Source organism: Scomber japonicus, chromosome 16 (genome assembly GCF_027409825.1).
Source record: "Scomber japonicus isolate fScoJap1 chromosome 16, fScoJap1.pri, whole genome shotgun sequence".
Classification (NCBI taxonomy): Eukaryota; Metazoa; Chordata; class Actinopteri; order Scombriformes; family Scombridae; genus Scomber; species Scomber japonicus.
The window spans coordinates 18,572,998-18,595,024 of NC_070593.1; the positions used below are offsets into that span (position 1 = coordinate 18,572,998).

The 22,027-nt window shown below is 39.3% G+C and overlaps 3 protein-coding genes across 4 annotated transcripts; 1 reads left to right on the plus strand and 2 right to left on the minus strand.

Annotated features, from left to right (window-relative positions):
• Nucleotides 1-2,318: 2,318 nt before the first annotated feature.
• Nucleotides 2,319-7,387, minus strand: max (myc associated factor X). 2 transcript variants are annotated; one of them, XM_053335501.1, is made up of 4 exons: nt 7,226-7,387; nt 4,834-4,941; nt 3,797-3,920; nt 2,319-3,664 (listed from the first exon to the last, which is right to left on the minus strand). In XM_053335501.1, exons 1-4 carry the CDS (start codon nt 7,259-7,261, stop codon nt 3,480-3,482), a joined length of 453 nt encoding a protein of 150 aa, XP_053191476.1. In that variant the 5' UTR covers nt 7,262-7,387; the 3' UTR covers nt 2,319-3,479. The 2 variants fall into 2 exon arrangements, with proteins under 2 accessions (XP_053191476.1, XP_053191475.1); XM_053335500.1 differs by having other exon boundaries at nt 3,797-3,935.
• Nucleotides 7,388-11,568: 4,181 nt separating this feature from the next.
• slc10a1 (solute carrier family 10 member 1) lies at nt 11,569-15,530 on the plus strand. The gene is made up of 5 exons (XM_053335170.1): nt 11,569-11,957; nt 12,150-12,354; nt 12,856-13,034; nt 13,777-13,976; nt 15,502-15,530. The coding sequence occupies exons 1-5, from the start codon at nt 11,569-11,571 to the stop codon at nt 15,528-15,530; spliced, it is 1,002 nt and encodes a 333-aa protein (XP_053191145.1).
• susd6 (sushi domain containing 6) lies at nt 14,946-21,106 on the minus strand. The gene is made up of 10 exons (XM_053335486.1): nt 20,989-21,106; nt 19,738-19,929; nt 19,044-19,238; nt 18,435-18,626; nt 18,009-18,200; nt 17,555-17,746; nt 17,189-17,383; nt 16,935-17,067; nt 16,410-16,804; nt 14,946-16,322 (listed from the first exon to the last, which is right to left on the minus strand). The coding sequence occupies exons 1-10, from the start codon at nt 21,104-21,106 to the stop codon at nt 16,297-16,299; spliced, it is 1,830 nt and encodes a 609-aa protein (XP_053191461.1). The 3' UTR covers nt 14,946-16,296.
• Between the last annotated feature and the right edge of the window lie 921 nt (nt 21,107-22,027).

Consider the following 22,027-nt stretch of genomic DNA (forward strand, 5'->3'; position numbering starts at 1 on the left):
GGTGCAAAAACAAACAAAAAAAGATGGTGGTTCAGGATAGTTATCAATATCAACTCAGCCAGTCAAAATAACAGCTTTGCTCAGTCATGGGTCTGTCATCTTTAATTAATAATCTTGTACATTTAGTGACTGAAAATGTGTTTCTGAGAAAAACGGTTGGGAAGTGATCCTCCTTTGACCTCCTACCTGGGCAGTTTGACCGTTGTGAGAGCAGAGAGCTATAATACCTTCTTACCAATGTCAGAGCTCATCATCTCATGTTTACCTTTCTATATTGACATAGAAATACATGTGGCACAGATATTTACAGTTATATAAGACCAACTGATATAATACTTCTTTTGTATCCACACAGCAATACGTCAAACCTCCCAAATACACTGGTATACCTCTAAAAGTACAACTGCTGCTAATTGTCACATGGTTTCATAAAGATACAGTGAGATTTAAGTTGAATAGTAGTAAATTGTGTTATAATACATAAAGGTAATCAGATTACATTTGGAAGTGTAATCAGATTGCACTCCTGGCTTAATCCGTTACACGTTTGCCAAACCAGGATGAAGATATGCAGCTTTGTCAAACTAATGAGGAGGTGAAACATGTTAAAAGAGAAATAAGTCCAATAATTAAACTGAGAGAAAAAGCCTGACAGACAATAACGGACTGACTGAATGGGTAAGTAGTCCAAATATATTCACTTACTAACCACTGCTCCACTGAAACTATAATTCAAGGAAACTGTCGTTCTCAAAAAACAAAAAAAAACAAAAAAAAAAACAGTTGCACACTAAGACTTAGAAATTAGCAATGGAAGTTAATGTTATTCAGGAAATGTATTATAAAAACTCTCTCTCTCTCTCTCTCTCTCTCTGTGAATGAATGAATGACTTAGAGGGCGTGGCCAGGGAAGGTGTTGAAGACGTGCGCCGGTGATTTCAATAGACACAGCTGATACAGCTCTGCAAACATTGGCCCTATTCAGATGTTCAGCATCTCAAACTGAACATGCTTCGCGTGAAGGGACTTTATGTAGGCTATTACACCCACTGACTTCACTGAATCCACCTTTGCTTAATCAGCCGTAATGACTGACATGTATGATGTAAAAATTATAATTATAATTTTAAAAAGTATTATATCTGAGGTATTTTAATGCAGGGTAATGTCATGTATTGGGTTACGTAGGTCACGTTTAGGATAACAGGAAGTGTTGAATGACCGCAGCCCGGAGGCGTAACCGTTGCAGCGGTTAGCGGAAAATAAAATAACCATTTGTTGTATTGTTTTTCCAATATTCTTTACTGAAAAAATCGAATGGCCAAAAACTACATGGACCCCAAATCCTAGACGGTAAACTCCCAATTTCCTGAAATATTACTGAGGACATGAGCTCTATCCTCCTCAACATTAGTGAAAAGTAACTAAGAACATATTCATTTATCCAAATACTGTACTTAGCATTTCCATTTGATGCTACTTTATACTTCCGCCCCAGGTGCTACATTTTAGAGAGAAATGTAGTATGTGCTATGTCACTATATTTATTTTGCAGCTTTAGTTACTTTTCAGATGAAGATTTGATATAGGATAATATAACAAACAAGTGGTTTTCAACTTTTTTGGCTTTTGAAATCGTACTAAAAGCACTGTTTAGTAATAGCTTCACCAAATACTGTTTTTTCCCTCTAAACTTCTCAAATGGTTTCATTTCAATAAATGTTCAAATGATCCAGTATTTCACCAAACATCAAAGATTAGAGAAAAAGTCCAAAAACTGAAAACATAACGACCCATAAATTGGAAACCACTGGACAGGACTAAAATAGCAAACTGTTTATAAAGTAGTTGAAACCAGCTCCACCTTCAGCAGCTACATCAGTAACATGCTGCTTTAACACTGATGCTATATCTAATGTTATATATTTTAGTCAGAGGGACCAAACCACTACTTTCACTGTATTACTTTAACTACATCAGCTAAGCTGATAATACTTTATAGTACTTTTATAAAAGTAGGATTTCCATGCAGGACTTTTACTTGTAATGGAGTATTTTTACATTGCTGTACGGGTACTTTTATCAGGTTGTGGGTGTTTAAACGTTGGTCAGTGTGCTGGGATGGAGGGAGATGTTCATGGAGGAACACTAGTTAACATCATTAACTGTAGCTGGAAATGAGCTATTATCTCACGTTACCCTCCAACCCAGCATATAGAATAGAATATTTAGGAATAATACAAAGTCAGGAAAACAGCTACACAAAAACTATAATAATAAGATCATATTAAAACAGGTTGAGTCACAAATACATCCCAAAAGGATAAAATAGTTTTATTTATAGTCTCATAATAAAGGTATGCCTCAACTTGCAAGACAACCGTTGGCAGTATGTACAACATACCTGTAATTTCCATGGAATGGAACAAACAAATATTGATACGTACACACTAATTTACCTCTGCAAAAAGGGAAAAAAAGAAAGATAAAACATCCCCAGCACAGGCAAATACTTCAGGGGAAGGCTTTTCTTTGCAGAACTGACACCATTAAGAGTATACGGCATATATACTACACACTGAAACTGACTTTCATTAACAAAAATAAAGGTCACTGCCCTTGAACTGCATTGTGTAACATTCAGTATCCATTAGGGGATTTTTTTTTTATACCCACATTTTATTTATGATAATAATAAAAATAGAGGAAAATAAATAGTTGAACCTGTGAAAAAATCCACTAAAACGACAGATCAACTTGTTCATCCTCCTGTGTTCTCTGGAAAATCTCGAGACAAACATGAGGGAGATTGGACATAAGAATATATATAAGGGTAAGAAATCAATTTTGATGCATCACTATAAATAGAGGGACTCATTTGATTACACAAACATCTCAAAGACAAAAACTTCAGCCACCTACACGAATTAGGAGGGTTGCATTTTGCATAACGGACATTTTCTCAAAAGCAACTTCACATTCTTATCTGGAAAAGTATGAATATTAAAAAGGTAAACCATCCCCAATTACCATTTTCAAAAGGTCTTAAAGTCTCACGACTCCTCCAACAGTTTGCAGAGGTTGTCCAAAACAAGCAAGTGAAGAAAAAAAAAAAAAAAACTGGATATTATCTGTAGCTTTACTAAAACTTCATACCTTGTCATCCCCACGTTTGATTATGAATGGTTATTATGAGGTTTGAAAAGCATTGAGTCCTTTAAAACTGCAGAGCTGCCTCACTTTAGGGGTCTTAAAAGTTGTTGCTGGGCCATAAGAGGAGTGACAGGGTGCTTGCCAGGAGGAAAGAAAAAGAAGGTAGAAGCGTTTTATACATAATAGCACCTCTCTCACACAGTCTCCTAGTCTCCTAGTCTCCTGGACTGGCGTAAGAAGGCAGAACTGAGTGCAGACAGAGAGAAGAGGAGTTGGGGGCTGGTGGGCAAAAAGAGTCTGTTTAGAGAGGCGGGGGCGACCGCAGTCTAGCTGGGCTCCACGCGCAGCTTCTTTCTGTTAGGTGGCTCGTCTGGCTCTGATTCAGAGCTGGAGTCAGACCCACCGTCGAAGGCGGACACCGCGCTCCCTTTACGGTTTGTGTACAAGCTGCTATCGGCAGAGTAGTTTGTCTGGAGCTGAGTGTTCCCCTTGGCCTTCTCCAGTGCACGAACTGCAACAAAGACAAGACCAAAAAAATACAGAAAATAATAGCAACCAATCACATCAAATGTGACATATTGTGACAGACCACACCTCATTTTGTCACAAGACAACAACAGAAAAGTAACAAATCTTTACTTACCTTGCTGCTCCAGCAGTGCATTCTGCTTCTTTAAGTCATCAATGTCTTGCTGGTGGGTGTGGTTTTTTCGCCTCATGTACTGGATGTACTCAGTGGCTTTGTCTAGAATCTGTGCTCGGGAGGCCTGTTTAACAGAATTCTGTCAGCACAAATTTCAGAGAGCCATGAGGCAGTGTCAATTTGTACAGTTAAAACATGTGAATCTCTTACCTAACCAATTGTACAACACAGTTACAGTCTTATACATGTATGCTGAAATTAGTTTGTAGTCTTGCAGGACAGTTCCTGGCACACATGAAAAAACAAATTCTCTTCATTAAATGACATCAATGTTTCTCTTTTCCAAGAGAGCACAGTGCAAAACACCACAGACCAGCACTGGCTTTGATTGGTACAAACTGGAACAATCTCTGATAAGGTGGTTGAGTATTATGGATTTGGAAATTCAACTGATGAGATGAAATGGTGCAAGATGAAATAACCTGTTTTGAACCTGCTGGTCATCTGTACCAGGGAAACGCTCATCTTTGCATTCTCTTTGCTGATGATTTGCAGGGTCAACGTACAGTTTGTCTGAGAGCAGATTCTCAGACATCAAAAAGGTGCACTGCCCCGCCTGCATGCGTGCAAGTCATTATAAACCCTACAAAACAAACTGCGGTAAGGACAATCAGGGCCAGAGGCTCATACTGCCAGCTTGTTTGTTTTCATGACTCTTAGGTTGCATGCATGCAGGTTAGGCTAATAAAGGCCTGGTGTACCTTTGGTTTATTCTTTATGCCAATAGTTAGTGGTCATGAAGCAGGATGGAATGATCAAATTCATATTGTCTTTCCTATGGTATTGTTTGTGTGTGTTTGTGTGTGCACACATGCTATATGTTGATGTGACACAAATTTACATATAATACTAACACTTCATGCAATAAGCCTCTGACATTATCTTATTATCTTCCATCTTACATTATCTTGATTTTATTTCCATTGCTGGCACTGTTTTAGACTGTAGAATAGACAGGAGAATATGTTTCCTCTCACCTTCTCTCCTTGTAATGCAGGCACAGAATCCCGCAAACCGTGGAAGCTGTCCTTAATGTGGTCCCTGCGTTTGCGCTCCAGCGCGTTGTGATGTGCTCGCTTGTCTGCCTGCATAGGAACAGAAGTTTACACTTACACAGGTCATTCATACCAAAAAGCACTAGTTCAAACCAAGTCATAAAAAACTTTGTTACTTGATGTCCATATGATTCTTTTAACAATAAAATTGAGCACTTTGAGGCTGTAAAACTTCACAGCTTTAAATGCACCTTGTGTGTACGTGTCATAGCAGGAGCCAGTGGTCTTAGTATGTTTACTGGGATGTGATGTCTGTTTACTGAAGACATGCTGTTTGCTTTCAGTTACTAAAATGGGACCAGCAAACACTGACAGTCCATACACTTTGTCCACTCATTGTTCCTCACAGGAACTCTGTATGAACTACAATGTCTACCTTGTCAATGGACTGAAAAGGCAGCACTAGATGTAGCAAAATGACATCTTAGGCACAGCAGCTTCCAAAGAGAGAAGAATTTGTTCCCTTTTTTGTACAAGAGAGGAGCTAACTACATGGACTGACCAATAATAATGTGCCTGTACATTTACAAAGGCTTAGCCCCATGCTGTTTCCAGGTAGCCTGTTTATTAAGATAAGTGGCAGGGTTGGAGTAGGATGCAGGATCATAAGACATAACCAACACCAGCTCTACCTCTAGGCAAAATTTTGCAAATTGAAGTTTAAACATCAAACACAACTAATGAGAACTCTGTGTCCTGTAATTTAAATCTGCTCTTCATTGTGACTAAAAGATTCTCAACTGGTAGACATATTTCTGTGAACAATGGATTACTGACAGACATGTTAGTTGGGTGTATTCCACACACTTGACATGGGAACTTTGCTGTTATGGTTATCATACTCCAGTGTCCGATTTAAAATGATTCATAAATGTGAGATTTTGTGGGAAAAATTACAGAAAAGACCAAAGGCAACTGAAAACACAATACTACACCTGCAGCAGAATTTCTTTAGTGTGAATTTGTCAGATAGACAAACATCCCGAGAATGTGAAACGTCTGTCTCCATCACTCCCTGTGACCCTTTTCAAACTTCGATAGATTTTTAAACGTTTTTCTGAATTCTGAGATTAGTTAGATGAAATCACACTGTGTTGTCTGTTTTTACATCTGAATTATCCCATAACAAGAGACATGTTAAATCATGTAGGCTCTACAGGCCTCACAGTATTTGTACACTGAGGCTTTATGTGCACACAGAGCTGGAGATCCCAGCTTAATCGAATGGGGGGAGGGGAATCCATGGACCAGAGAAATATGTGAGGAGATTGAGGATCTGACATGATTTCAGATGTATACACATAACATTAATAGACTGTTAAATTCAGCAGACTTGGACATGATGGGGAATTCAAATGAGCTTGTACAGCATGTTTGATGTTGCGGTTTGCAAGTGTGATTGATATGTGGTATAATCACCTGCAACACCACTGAATACTGGCTATATAAGAAGAGCATATTTTAAAAAGGTCCATAGGGCTGCAGGTCCCCTACGGACAAAACATGAACACAGCCGTCTCTCGTGTCCTATTTGCATTACAGGCGACTGCACAAGCTAATCTGCAAGAAGGTTTGAGAACACAGAGTACTTTATGCCTATTCAGTCGTTCGCTATGTGGGTGAAAGGACATTACATGTTGATTAATTTGAAGATTTTTCATATTGAAGAGCAATATGGAAGAAAGAGGACATCTGCTAAATACTACTAAATATAGCGACAATGACGCGATGGGATTACCTTTATCTAAAAATATAAACATATATAGATGAGCTGTATTATAGTAAAAGTATGCTTAACAACCCAATAAAACCTGCTGGTATTCATATGACACTTGATCTTAACACTTGTTCCAGCAGCTCTCAGATGAGCTGACCTTGCTTATAAAAACAGCTTCACCGCTGTTCACGACTGTCGCATTGTGTTTACTTCAATATCCGCAACTTCAACTTCAACTCAACATTTCATTAACAAGTGTATCTAATTGGGGCGACTGATTGTGATGAACTACGACTGACCACAAGTTGTTGTCCTGCACTTAACTGCTCAATGTCGAACAGGTTTAAAAGCAACCAGAGGACGCCAACTCCTCCTCAGACGGTGTGTTGGCGTTTTATTATCAAGTCAGCAAAGCACATGCCAATAACCCCACACTTTTTCCAAACATTTATCTCTGCTTGTGTTAAAACGAAGTGCTAGCCAAGAAACGAGCTAGCTAGCTAGCTCAGTCGTGTAGCGTAGGTGGCCAAGAACGATAAAGTTGTTGTTTAGCTAACAAACTAGCTAGCTACTTCTAGAGGAAACTAAACCACATACATCGCTGTCGACTTCGATGTCATCGTTTTCGCTCATTCTTCGGTAAAAAAAAAACAGGTATCAGAAAAGAAAACAAGCAGCTGTCAAAACAAAGTGCAGCGACAACTGGAGGCAAATAATAAAACCTAGCAGGGAGCTCTGCTACAGCAGAGACATGACGGGCTACGATTACACGTGATTCGCCTACACATGGACGCCAAAACATACACCGCGCATGCGCAGAAAACAATGCTTTGTGGGTAGTGTAGTAATTCGCTTACACACTGCCCTGTTTACACTGGCGCTCTAAACTACATTTCCCACAACAAGCCTAACGTTGTGGACGCGCCCACAAATACAAGTTGCAAACACAGCAGCCAGAGCACCATCTGTATTGTTATTTACTGAGTCCCTCTGTTTGTTTGTACAGATAATAACATATATTAAACTAAAAACATGTCATTTAATTTACACGAATAAACCCGTGAGTAATGATTGTCGCCCAGTGATTTAATGAGGCATATTCTCTATTAATAGGCCATTGAGGCAAACCTGATTCTGTGATAATAACACGGCTTTGTGTAAAGTCTGCTGCTTCAGTGGTCATTGTAAGCAGGGCAGTGTGCTACAATAACTAGGCTCTTCTCCCAGCATATGATTATGAGGCCAGATGGTGGCCTAGCTCACTTCGGCTGCCCTCCCCCCACTCGCCATCCATGGCTGCACACTTGCCTCCATAGGACCTTTAAATAGCTTCTGCAGAAAACTGTCACTGCTCACAACCTTCTGCAGTACTACATAGATGTGCTTCATGTCAGGAATCTTCAGGGGTCTTGTCTAATTTGCATAAACTCAGCTAAACATGGTTGAACATTCTTAAATTAACATATCACCTACTGTTTCATCTTCATGTGTGGACTATCATAAATATATTTATTTACAAATAGGCTGCATACTATGAACCTTTGTCTCTGCAGCATGTCAGCACATATTTCACTGTAATCATTGTCTCAACTCTCCTATAAATACAACCAAAAACATCAACCAAAAAGAACAGTGTGGTCAATGAAAGACAACCTGGACTACCAACCGTAGCAACCATGTCAAATATTTCAAGGAATCAATTGTCAGCACTAGTTATCAAATGTTTGCTCACACAATAAAAAGTTTCAAGTCAATAATCATTTGGAGACAGTCTGTGAGGACACAAATTTTGACGTGTCTGTCAAAATGACATATATATATACAGTCCAGGGAAAAATTAAAGGAAAGGTAGGTACAGATCTGAATGGTTGACCCCTACATTGAGGGGATCTGGTGCCTGTTATGCTGTTGGGGCAATTTTGCTGCCATGGTTTAGGTCCACTTGTCCCCTTAGAGGGAAGGGTCACTGCAAATCAATGGAAAATTCTGAGTGATCACCTTCATGCTATGATGAAACATTTCTATCCTGATGGGAGTGGTCTCTTCCAGGATGACAATACCTTAGGTTGATGGGAGTGGTCTCTTCCAGGATGACAATACCATAGGTCATGAGGGGTCACTGAATGGTTTGATGAGTATGAAAATGATGTGAATCATATACTATGGCCTTCAAAGTTACCAGATCTCAACCAAATTGAACACCTATGGGAGATTATGGATGTGTTAGACAGCATTATTCACCACAATCATCAAAACACCAAATGAGAGAATATCTATTGGAAGAGTGGTGTTCATCCCTCCAGTAGAGTTCAGAAATGTGTGGCATCAATACAGAGGCATTTTGCAAGCTGCTCTGGGAGCACATGGTGGCCCAATACCTTACTAAAACACTTCATGTTGGTTTTTCCTTTAATTTGTCCTCCATTTGTAGCACTTATCTAGTGTTCCAACCATTCAAAGCGCTTTACACTGCATGTCAACATTCTCGCACACATGTTCACACACTGACAGCAGAGGCTGCCATGCAAGGTGCCAACCTGCTCATCAGGAGAATTAATCTAATACTCATTCACACACACTCACACTTCATGAGCAACTTGGGGTTCAGTATCTTGCTCAAGGACACTCGACCTGAGGACTGTAAGAGCCAGGGACAGAACCATCAATCTTCCAATTAGTAGACGAGCTGCTCTACCTCCTGAACCACAGCTGCCCCAATGAACTGCCTCTATGAACCCAGAAATATCGTGGAGGTAAAAATCAAGGCACTTTGCTTGCTTTATGGAGAATTGATTCCTCCAGTGCTTTTTAAGTGCCTTGATTGTCATCAGAGCCTGAGAAAACCTTAACCCACAATTGTGTTTTATTTGGCAGAAATGAGCTTCATTCCCCCCAATTCTTTTACTTTTAATTTGAATCTAACATGTAATCTGCAACATGACTGCCCAAGTTAAGGTTCACCCCTCTAAACAAAACTATCTGGGGAAGTTTGCTATCACTATGACTTCTCTGTATGTAGAAGAGGCAAATTAAAATACTTGAACTGTTGTTTTTCTGAGAGGGTCTACTGAATGTCAGCACGTGAGGTGCATAGAGATTTGAAAATGTGGCTCTTTAACTTTGACCTAATATCTACCATGCTATGAGAGATTAGGAAACAATCCATTTGAGCCTTGTCCAACATATCTAGTCCCTCATGTGGGTCATAATTAATATGTCATTGTTTATAAAAGCACCCCCTGTTTCACAATCTAGAGGACCCCGTTTGAAAAGACTAGTAATTCTTCCACTCCATGCACTCTGAATCCTGCCTAGTTGCATAACATTAATTGAAGGTCTATTTACATGGGCAAGCGAGGCATAGTAAGTAGTGCCCCTTTCAGGATACAGCAGCAATAACATTCTTTTCACATTATCAAGCCCACTGCTACTAATCGTTCCCACACTTCCCTGGAAAGGGGGAGTTTAGTATAGATAGGGGGTAACTTCTTGTAAGTGGCTTTAATCTGGCTAAAATCTGTATTCCCTGAAATACAGTGAAAATGAAAGCAGTTGTGTTTCGAGTTTCACAAAAAAAGTTTGGAAGGTTTTCCTTTAGAGTCTTATTACTCCCACTCTGTTGTCATGGATCCATGTGACAGAGAGGGGAGGGTAAGGGGCCCAAACTCAGAGAAAAGGAGTACGACAGAAGAATGTGAGGAGAGATCGAAACAAGTGTCTGAGTGTCCAGAGTCAGAAACTGCAGAAGTTGGCCTGAAATGAAGGTAAGAAACTTTCTTCATTACATAGCTCATTTAAAATCAATTTTAAGGCAGAGACTGGCACTATTGTATCTTTTTATTATTATCAACAATTACAAGAAAAAGACAAAAAACAAACTGAAAAGAAAACACTTTTGTGTTGCGTTTGGTGCACAGATGGGTTTATGTCATCCATCTGTTGCTGATGAATTTCAATGTTGTGCCAAAGCTATTAAAATCAAATAAAAGTTGTTGCACTGGGTGATAAATGTCAGTTATGACAATGAATAGTGTTATTTTCATCAGCTCATAAAAATAGTAAACCTGTGTAGAACATGAGAAGTCATGCATGCAAATCCAGTTGTGTTTTTGGTTCAAACTAAATTCTACTTATCATAAAGGAATATGTCAGGCAGTACAACAGTATATGTATTTTATGATTTTATTCATATTTGGACCTGGTGTATCAAACTGTATGTATCTTCACAAACAATTATTTTTAACAAGAACAATAAATCGTTTAGTTTAGTCTGTTCAGACATTGTATTGATTGTAATACAAATGTCATTATTTCATTTGCTACCATTTAATTATGGTCATATCACTTGTGAAGAAAACTATTTTCAAACGTGAACAGTTTATCCATTTTGCATGTATGACTCACAAGGTACTGATGCTGGTTTTATCTATTTGCTTCTCTGAATCCGTACAATGTTTGTAGATGTTTTACAGCTACCAGTCTAAAGTTGCAGCAAGTAACATTCATTAAACATTTACTAATGAAACATACAATACAATAAAAGAGGAAAGTCACATACTAAAGTAGTTAGTATTTACTTTCTACCTTAAATGTACCTGTAGCTGAAGAATGGTGTTCATCCTTCCAGTAGAGTTCAGGGAGTGTAGAATCAATGACATGGTGCATTGAAGCTGTTCTGGTGGCACATGGTGGCCCAATACCTTACTGAGACACTTTTTACTGTCTGTAGGATATCTGCAGAGCACTATGTGATGCTCAAGCCACCAAATCCTATTCTGAGAGCAAACAAAGCCATATGTGGAAATGAAATGTGTACAAAAATTCAAACAAATGAAGAATCTCAAACTTTGATTCCTCTGATGTTAATGCATTTAATTTGCTTTGTGTGACAGGTGAAAGCTACAGCACAATAAACACAACGTATTGGGACAGGTGCTGCGATGAATGTGACAGAGGTCTACAAGGGAATAACTAACATCTACAATGGAGGAAATTTTTCTGCCAATGAAAGCATGGGTTTCCCTAAAATATCTACCCGTTTAAACATGGCCATCAACATTATCTCCATTGTCATCCTTTCCATTACCATGATATCCCTTGGGTGCAAGATGGAGATTTCTAAAATTAGGACCCATTTCCTTAAGCCGAAAGGAGTAGCCATTGCGATACTGGCCCAGTTTGGGATCATGCCCCTGACTGCTTTCGGTCTAGCAAAAGGCCTGCAGATGGATCCTATCAAGTCTGTGACTGTGCTCATATGTGGCTGCTGCCCAGGAGGAAGTTTATCAAACATTTTTTCCCTGGCTATAAAGGGTGACATGAACCTCAGGTAAACATCCCTTGTTGTATAGTCGATAAACATTTCTCGGAAACTAGGCCCTTGCTTTGTTTTGCTGTAAGTTTTACGAAACAACAAATATGGCAGCCAAAGTCTTCATTTACTCTGACATGCAAATACCATTTGAGACCTTTATAGTTCAAATGTCTAATACTGTTTCTTTTCTCCCTGTTACCCTCCCAGCATCGTAATGACCACTTGCTCCAGTATTGCAGCTCTGGGTCTGATGCCTTTGCTGCTTTATATCTTCTGCCAAGGCTTCACCGGTCTGGAGAATGCTGTACCATACGTTGGCATCATCACTGTTCTCGTATATACCTTGGTGCCTTGCGCCATCGGCATTGCCATTAACCACTTCAAACCAAACTACACACCATTCATCTTGAAGGTGAGACCACCTACCTCACACAAACACAGTCATAACATGAACAACTGATCTGGTTTAGATAAGGCATGTTGGCTTCTGATAGGAAAAGTACAGCTTTACTGATAATATGAGCCAGCATGCACAACATCAAGACCCTGAAAGTGAATCACTAATTTTATTATTAACACCTTTGCTTCACCTGTGACGCATTAAAACGTCATATATTTGAAAAAGGTTGATTGGATACAGAATTGTTTTTCTCAGCATTATTCATCACATGGCACGGGTGCAATTTGTGGTCTAAATAAGCAGAGAAGTATGAGTAACAGGAAGCCATGTCCTTAAATGTAAGCTAAAAGACACATACTGCTTCCAGATGATGTTGGAAAAGACAAGAGAGAGCTCAGTGATTTTCCTTTCATGTTTGCTTCTCTAAACATTACTCCAGTTTTGATACTCAGAATAAAGTAACATTGGGAAGGTTAAATTGGCTCTTGTAATATGTTTTCTCCTTCTTGACAGGCTGGCGTCAGCATCCTGATCATATCTAGCATCATTGTTTTTGCCTTGTCTGCTGCTGTCGTCAAAGACGTACTGTGGATGATCCTCATGCCTGATGCTCTGGCTGTGTCAATGCTCTTGCCACTGATAGGTTTTACGCTGGGATATATCCTATCCATCATATGCAGACTCAGTCCACAGTAAGTGAATACACTCTACATATACCTATGAGATTGTATTTAAACAAATCTGTCTCAATTCAATACTACATACTGATTGTACAGTATAATGTACTTTAAACTTACAGTGCACTGCTCTCACAGTGTAATCAGTGTATTTTACATTTCTCGACTAACAGGAAAGGATGCAATACATGCACAGACATACACACTCGAAGTTAAACTTAGGACAGCTGCTGCTAATTCACCTGCAGAGAAAGTAAAATTTTCCAAACATGTTTTTTCTTATTTTGGACAGTTCACTAATATACACTATTCCCTGTCTTTGTAACTGTGACTAATTAGCTCCAGTTCCTTTTTGTTTTTTCAGAGAATTGAGCATGTTACTGGTTCCCAGCCTATTTGGTTTATGATGCCTTAAAATTAATCAATAACAGAACTAGGATGCAGTGAGCACTCATACACACTGTGGACATATGTTGTCAACTGTTTGAACAACAGGGGATTTTTCTTTCTTGGGTCTGTTTAATTTAAGGATTTGAGCAATAATTTTGTCTATTAGAGTTTTTCCTTCCTTGATCCTTTTATCCTCTTGCAACCACTGTCAGGGGTGTCTTGACTCTCTGGGTGGGAACCAGTGGTGTGCCTCAACAGTACACTCAAAAGTCTTTTTTAGTAGACTTTTTGAAAAGCTTCAGATAAACTAGACTGAAATCTGTTATTGCAAATTGTATTAAAATTGAAACTGATGATCTCTTTTTAGATGCAGCAGGACCATCGCCATGGAAACAGGGTGTCAAAACGTCCAGCTGTGTGTCGCCATCTTAAAAGTGGCCTTTCCTCCGCATGTCATCGGACCCATGTTTCTCTTCCCTCTGTTATACATAACATTTCAGTGTACTGAGGCCCTTCTTCTGGCCATGTGCTTCAGATGTTACCAAACATTCAAACCACCAGCTGAGGGTAAGTGTCACAGCTGTCTGTGTATGTGTGTTTTTGTAGAGTGAGGCTGGGACAAGAAGGAGGAGCACAAGCACTCTGCACACTGTATGAGCATACTGAATGTAACAAAGCAGATGTCTAACCTCGCCCTTCTCTTACACAGAAACAAGAAAATACAGTGTTGCTGTTGCAGAGGATGTGAGACAACCTTAGCATCAGAGGAGCTTCAAGGCAGAAAACAACAACATGACTGTGTGACAGTGTCACAGACCACAACCTGCTGCTGGAGAGGGAAACAAAGACCCATGATACTGATTCCTGAAGCAACAAATACACAAATTATTGTTTACCTATTCAAGCGTATAGAATGTAAACTATGGGTAATGCATGTTGAAGTAGGAATGATAAAAAATTGCTTTTTATATTCATATTTTTGTATTTAAAGTACCTTAAAGTCCTCCACTCGTTTGTTGTTCATTCTCTTGAATATTTGAACTTCATTGTACAGAATTTGACACTTCTCACAGTCATCAGCTGATTGGAGAAAAGTATCTCTGTGCTCACTGAAAATCTCAGTTGAAGGTGTGTACCTATGAGCTTGATTTATGACAAATCCCAAAAATTGAATTTTCAAGGAAGTAGGAGACATCTTGTGTTGCACAGTTTAACTTCTGAAATGAACAATATTTAGTTATTCAAATTATTTTCAAAGTAGAGTATTTAATATACAAGTAAAACTGAAAAAGCCATTTATGTCTCAGGGGCCAATTTTGAGTGATGAGAATGAATGATTTTCTTAAATTGTAATTGTAACCTGATGTGTCATTTGCTCATTTAGACTGTAGAACTGTGCCGTGTATTATACATTACTTTCATTAAAAATATGTCAAACCTTGAAGAAAGGTCAGACTCAGACAGTAATATTCTGTATTGTCTACAAAGACATAGAGAATCACTAATGAAAAAAAAAGGATAAAAACAATTTGCACACCTCAAATAATATTTAATCAAAATAATCACATGGTATATACAGAGTAAACTTAACTTAAAACTTTTTACATATATTAAAATACCATCTTCACAAAAAACAAAACAAAATGAAATCCGTTCTGCAGTCCAAACATAAATTCAATGGACAGTCAAACAAAGTGAACACTGACATTACACCAAGCTGTACATTTACTCTTTTTTTTGTTGAATCTTCCCAACAACTTTTACAGTGTCACATACAATGTGCCTGCAGTAGACTTTAAACTAAAGCGAAAAAGTGAAAAGACCCACTTTGTAAAGTTTCCAAGAGCTATGGAAGCATCAAAAGAAGCCATGGCTGATCAACAGCGTTCTGGACAACAAGTTAATTCAATACGCATTTCAGTTTCCCATTTAGACTTAAAACAGGAATTTCCAAACAGCCTGAATAAATTAAGAGGATAATATTTTCCGGTGTACGGGTGATGTGTCTGACAAAGCCACACATATAATTGCTAAGCAGTGGAGGCATTTAACTGACATTCATATTTAAAACTCCTTATTTTACATTGTGTAGATTACCAGTGCATAGAAGTGGAAAGCTAAGGCCATTGGGGGGCAAAGGTACAAGTATGAAGAAAATACATTTGGAGATGCAGCTTTTTGAAGGGATGAAATGTGTTGAATGCAGGCCTGAAACAATAAAGTCACTTTGAACGATTTCCTTCAATCAAATGAAGTGAACGAGCAGCCTTATTCTGTACAGTTACATGTGGAACGACAGGAATCATGATTAACAATGTCTTAAATAATGATTGAATTCATAATGGCAAAAAATTCTTAAAAGATGGTGTTGTGAGAACAATCTAGCTTACCTGGCCTTCATGCATTTTTGCCAATGTGTGTTTTACATGATGTGACATGTGCTTAAAAAAATAGTAACAGCAAACAAGACACTGGTTAGATTATTAGCCCCCAAAATAAGTTTGTAGCTTTGCCGGTTCGACTGAAAGACATCAGTCATTTTTTCAGCAATCTTTATGACACATTCCATCAGAAGTGTTCCTTTCTCTTTTTGTTCTGCTTTTTCAAACGGAGCTTAGGACATAAAACATACATACAGAGTGTAGGAATTCCTATAAAAAATGTAAGCATGTATTTACATGTGAATCCCCTCTCCGTTCTCCTTTGGGATGGTCAGAGGAATTACTCAAAGTGACCCAAAGTGACCCACAGCTTCACTCGGTGCCTCTTTAGTTGGGCTTGTGTGTGTTGACAGCTGTGTTGACAAACTCTCAAGAGGCATCCCTCACCAGCACAGGTCAGCAGCAGCACTAGTTGTCTCGGGTAAGTTCAAAGGCTGCAGCATGTTTCAGGCCTCCTTCAATAATGGCATATCTGTAGAAAAAAGATAAAAGTGAGTATTAAAATAAAGTGGGGACATTAAACAAGAAACGTATGAAATGTGTGTGAAGAAGGCTTTACCATCAGAGTAGTCCATCTCTGAGTCCATCAGAGTCAGGCTGTGTTGGTCGCTGCCTGCAGACGGCCTTCTTTGTGACGATGGAGGAGAAGCAGCGCCTGCATGCTCCAGAGCCCAGGTAGAGGATGAGGGTGCGGGTGACGATGAGGATGAAGACTGTGGCACAGGGTGGACCACAACCATTTCTGAATGTTGCTGTTTGAGGGAAGAAGGCCGAGAGGGGCCAGCCTCCGGCGCTGTGGCGTGATGACCCTCAGACAGCACTATCTGGACACGAGACTCAGAGCTGAGACCTGAGGCTGAGACATCACACACAGCCTCCTCATACGAGGGCAGAGTCACCTGGACTCCTTCCACCATGATTGACACAGGTTGTCCGGACACTCCCTGATCACGTCTGCGTGTGGAAGGCCGGAGGATTTTTAGAAGTTTAGTTTAAAGACTAGTTTCCTCAATGTACATTCCATACAGTAGATTTGTTTTAATTATAAATAGATGTTTTTAGGGGTGAAAAAAGGCAGACTCACCGATGGAAAGACTTGAGTTTTGGCTGCAGAAGTACAAACAGCACCACCAGGAGCAGGATGAGGGCCACTGAACTAGCCGTGGATGACACTATGGACAAGGCGGGCATCCCCAGTGGTAAAGTGGGATTGCTGTCTATGAGACAGATAAACAGTCAACATGGTTATCTATACTGAACATTGTAAATCTATTGATATGTTTATTTTAGTAGTTTATTTAAATGATTCAAATATCAGCTCAGCTCAGGTACCTTTACCTTGCTCCATGAGGCAGCTGATCTGCATTAGGCTGTCCCACTCCCCATACTGACAGGTAAGGTATTTATAGTCTCCTTTCAGGATATAGCCTTCATCACAGAAATATTCAATCACAGTGCCATGAGTAAGTCTTCGGCAGGGGGAGGGGTGGCAGGTGTAGCCCCCGTTCTCTGGCTGATATGGAGGCTGGCATACTGTTCATGGAAAGAAAGGAAAACAATAAAAACACCAACTTCAGTGCGGTGTTACTATTTTCTCCCTTCCACCTGGCATTAACACATCTCTTACATAATATTGGACTTTTTTTCAGTGCATCTGGTTTAAAAACTTATACAAAGGAGATTGGGGGGGGGGTTTGTCTTTACCGTCAGTGCGTATGCAGCGAGGAGGTTCAGAGGACCAGTGTCCCAGTGCTGTGCAGGTGAGGATGCTGGGTCCATCTGGCAGGTAACCAGGGTCACAGCGGTACTCCAGTACTGTGCCCACGGGGAAGGAGTTGTTTTTGGACTCCGTCAAATTAGTTGAGACATGCTGCTCCATGAAGGGTCTCATACAACCTTAAAAAAGGCACATTCAGAACATTCTGAAATACAGTTATTAGCTGTAATTACAGTCTGTAAGAATAAATATAAGATTTGTTAATACAGGACTTATGTTTTTAAACTGCTTACAGTGTAAAGAGGCATAACAACATTTAACCCAGATTTTTTTTTTTCAGTTTAAATATTTAACAATTAAAATGTCTTTTTTGGGCTATTATTGGTGGATGTTTAAGACCAATTAGACTTGTGATAGATCTGAATTCGAGGACTGACCAACCTTGTCTCACACAACTGATCTGCATGGGGCCGTCCCACTGTCCATCCTGACAGGTCAGGTAGTTGTAGTCTCCCTTGAGAACGAAGCCCTTATCACAGAAGAACTCGATAACAGTGCCATGGGCAAACATTCGGCAGGGAGATGGGTGGCAGGTGTAGCCCCCATTTTCTGGTTCAGAGAGGGGTAGACATGCTGATGGAGGAAGAAAACAACATATGAAGTACCTGCCCTGCTTTGAAAGTACTGTTTAATGTTTTTTTAAGTTAATAAGACACCAGCATTGGCTAAAAATGACAGAATTAAAGTGCTGAATAATTAAAATATGACTGAAAGTAACGTTACTTTTTACTTCTGAGAGAAGGAGTTTGAATTCGGTTAGTAACCTTCAATACAAAGGTGGAAACAAAGGTGGACAGAATATCTTACCACCACTACGTATGCAGCGAGGGGGTTCAGAGGACCAACGTCCCAGCGTGGTGCAGGTGAGGATGCTGGGTCCGTCTGGCAGGTAACCAGGGTCACAGCTGTACTGCAGTACTGTACCCACAGGGAACAGGCCCCTGTTGGTTTCTGTGAGGTTTACCCAGCTGTTTTGGACCATGTATGGCCTCACACATCCTGGGAAGACCAGGAAAGAAGAAATTCTAAGAAACTGCTTAGGTTATCACTTATATTAAGGCAACAAATAAGTTGAGCCTGGTTTGAGCCAAAAATGCTTATAGTGCTCATTATATAGTGTTCAGTAAAATAATAAGAAAATACAGGCAGATGGCAGTGTCTGCAGATAAATACACTGCCAAATACTTCTAGTGGGTCATAAGTGAAGATTGAGATGGATTACTTATGTATATATGAGTGTAGTATACCTTTCAGGATGACAGAGTTACTCATTCAATACAACTGCATTTATGGACTTTATTTATATATGTTTATTTTAGTAGTTATTCTGAATGATCTAATAACTCAATTCATATATGTTTATTTTAGTAGTTTATTTAAATGATTCAAATATCAGCTCAGCTCAGGTACCTTTACCTTGCTCCATGAGGCACCTGACCTGCATTAGGCTGTCCCACTCCCCATACTGACAGGTAAGGTATTTATAGTCTCCCTTCAGGATATAGCCTTCATCACAGAAATATTCAATCACAGTGCCATGAGTAAGTCTTCGGCAGGGGGAGGGGTGGCAGGTGTAGCCCCCGTTCTCTGGCTGATATGAAGGCTGGCATACTGTTCATGTAAAGAAAGGAAAACAATAAAAACACTAACTTCAGTCACTTAGGTGTCACTGTGTTGTCTTTGTGTATCTGTTGTAAAAACTTGCTTGGTTTCCATCCATGTATTACGCTTCCATGTGAAAGGCACATTAGTCATACTATGACTGTTTTTGTTATTACAGTTTCTGGATGTTGATTTGAGAAAAAGAGTATATTTTACATCTTGTGGACTCAGTTTGTGTCCTCAAATCAAACATGTTCCTGACTACATTTACAGGAACAGTTGAGCTTGTTTATGCTCAATCCAAATAGATAAAGTAAACAAACTGTAGGTATTCAAAACATAAATTGGAAATGGAGGTGAAATAAACGTAAATGAAAAAAAAGAACAACAACAAAAAAATGAAATTATAATATCCCTACTGTAAATACAATATATTATGTTAGATTTTTGATGCCAAGAGAGTCTGTGTGTCTGAAGGCTGAGGAGAAATGAGGAGGTCTGTCTTTACCGTCACTGCGGATGCATTGTGGTGGTTCAGAGGACCAGTGTCCTAGTGCCGTGCAGGTGAGGATGCTGGGTCCGTCTGTCAGGTAACCAGGATCACAGTGGTATTCCAGTACTGTTCCCACAGGGAAATAGCTCATGTTGGTCTCTGACAGATTCGCTGAGCCATGCTGCACCATGAAGGGTCTTAAACAACCTTAAAATAGGGACAAAATAGATAGCTGTAATTAAAGTAATTCAGAATAAATGAGAAATGGTAAGATTTGATTATATAGTACTTAACCTCTAATCTTGATTGACTTCTTTGCAAACTGACTTTAAATTTCTCAGGTTTAATAATAATAATAAACACAGAAAAAATAATTTCATGTTACAGAGAAAATAATTTGAATTATAATGCCCACTAGACACTAAGAATTATGAACAACAGAGCAAAGTGCTGACACCTAAGGCTAACCCTAACCCTAACCCAATCCATTTAATCATATCAATTTCTGCACTAATACCAATCCAGCAGATCGGATGTGTGCGTCCCTATTTTTTCTTTAGCACTGGAACTGTAAACAAACAATATTTTGTAGAAATGTAAAACAAATCTTTAACCATCATTTATTAAATCTAATCGCAACACCAACATTTGGTCTGATTACATTTTTGTGTCGAAGGGTTGAGTTGTTTTGTCTACAGTAGCTTTTAAATGGAAAAACATAGTTAATTTTTTTCCATGCATGAATCATTGCTGATTCAGAATAACAATCAAACGTTCAAGATATTGCACAACTTGTCAGATTGCCTATTCAAACAGAAATCTTACAACAGCTGACCTTTTGCTTTCAATGTCTTCTGTATGACTGTATAGTGTATAAGTCATCATATGGCTGCACTTACTAATGATAAATCTACTGGGATACTCGGGCATATGATGAAATCAATGTCCCTACACAATGTAATGGCGATAATAAAAGTTAACTAAAATGGAATTTGCTAAACAAGCAAACAATTTAAATAAACAAATAACTAATTAGTATGAGTAAAACAACAACCAGACTAAAACTAATAAATAGCACCTACAGGCAGTTAATTAAGTCACTCTGTGAAGTATAATCAATCATGTTTGGTCCACAGTCCCAGTCAAAACTATTTGTCCTAACAAAGCTCATTTGACAATGTTTCCTCAGCAAAGAACAGAAAGGTTAATACAATAGCAACATATATTGATTGATATAGCATGTGTGCAAAAAATGTTGCCTCTTACCTGACCCTTGCCCAGTGGACAGTACTGTCAGCATCAGCAGCAAGCAGAAGCACCGTTTAGTGGCTGAGGTGTGGGCCCAACAGGCTTTTGATATTGACTCTATCATTCCATTGCACATCTTCCCCTGCAGAGTCAACTAAACCTGGAATGATCACACAATCATTTCATTACAGAGATATTAATATTTGGTGATGAAAAAGCCATCCCTAGCTGCCAGGGGGTTGATACCTGCCTGGCGCAGGTGGTCTACATTGCCCGGACAGCTGCCAGAGAAAATGGGTGTGTATGCGAGACAGAGGTACAATGACAGCACTGAGAAAACAATTAGGAGATTATGCAGTTAATAAGCCAACGTTAATTACAAACTCCTCCCTACTTTTCTTACATGCATAATACGCATTTTGTCTGGTTCTGAATGGTTCCGTATGAGCGGCTACATACCTACTCCCTGCGACTCCCCTATTCACTGAGATTGTTAGGTTTGATACCGATACGAGAAAAAAAGGATGCACATAGAGATACACCGGGTATATTATGTTGGTGATAACTGTGCTTTCTTTACCATTGACGTTATTGAACATGACAGAATAGCCAACACAGTACAGCACAGCCTGTTTTCATTGTTAGGTTAGCTACCTAGCTAGATAATCAATATTAGCCTTTTTTTTTTAAAGCTTGCTAACGCTAGCTTGACATAAAAAATGGCTTTCTGGTTAGCATTACCTACCACAGAAACACGGCCTCGAATCCTCCACCGTCGCTCTCTCACAGTATAAACATTTACCAACAATATCTTAGCTGCACCGAAGACATTCAACGTTACTGTGCACACCACAAAAATATGATTTGACGAGCCGAGCGGTGCTACCTGCTACAGCTAACCGCTAGCTGCATTGATTTGAAGCATCAGCTGGGCTGTCTCGATTTCGGACCGTATCCATAGTAACAAATGCATATTTCCATAGTTACAACATCCGGGAATGTTTGCGTCCATAGTTACCAAACATGGACTGAAAACGCTCGAAAGTTTGCGTTGACA

What these genes read in the sequence shown, in the direction of transcription:
- max (XM_053335500.1), bottom strand. Translation starts at nt 7,261, where the DNA reads ATGAGCGAAAACGATGACATCGAAGTCGACAGCGAT. An exon ending in CTGCATTACAAGGAGAGAAG is followed by an intron (nt 3,936 to 4,833) that starts GTGAGAGGAAAC and finishes TTGTGCTGACAG; the next exon opens with AATTCTGTTAAACAGGCCTC. An exon ending in TGCACTGCTGGAGCAGCAAG is followed by an intron (nt 3,665 to 3,796) that starts GTAAGTAAAGAT and finishes TCTTTGTTGCAG; the next exon opens with TTCGTGCACTGGAGAAGGCC.
- slc10a1 (XM_053335170.1), top strand. Translation starts at nt 11,569, where the DNA reads ATGAATGTGACAGAGGTCTACAAGGGAATAACTAACATCTACAATGGA. An exon ending in ACACACCATTCATCTTGAAG is followed by an intron (nt 12,355 to 12,855) that starts GTGAGACCACCT and finishes CCTTCTTGACAG; the next exon opens with GCTGGCGTCAGCATCCTGAT. An exon ending in ATTCAAACCACCAGCTGAGG is followed by an intron (nt 13,977 to 15,501) that starts GTAAGTGTCACA and finishes TACATTGTGTAG; the next exon opens with ATTACCAGTGCATAGAAGTG.
- susd6 (XM_053335486.1), bottom strand. Translation starts at nt 21,106, where the DNA reads ATGTGCAATGGAATGATAGAGTCAATATCAAAAGCCTGTTGGGCCCAC. An exon ending in ACAATGCATCCGCAGTGACG is followed by an intron (nt 19,239 to 19,737) that starts GTAAAGACAGAC and finishes TTACATGAACAG; the next exon opens with TATGCCAGCCTTCATATCAG. An exon ending in TCGCTGCATACGCACTGACG is followed by an intron (nt 17,384 to 17,554) that starts GTAAAGACAAAC and finishes TTCCATGAACAG; the next exon opens with TATGCCAGCCTCCATATCAG.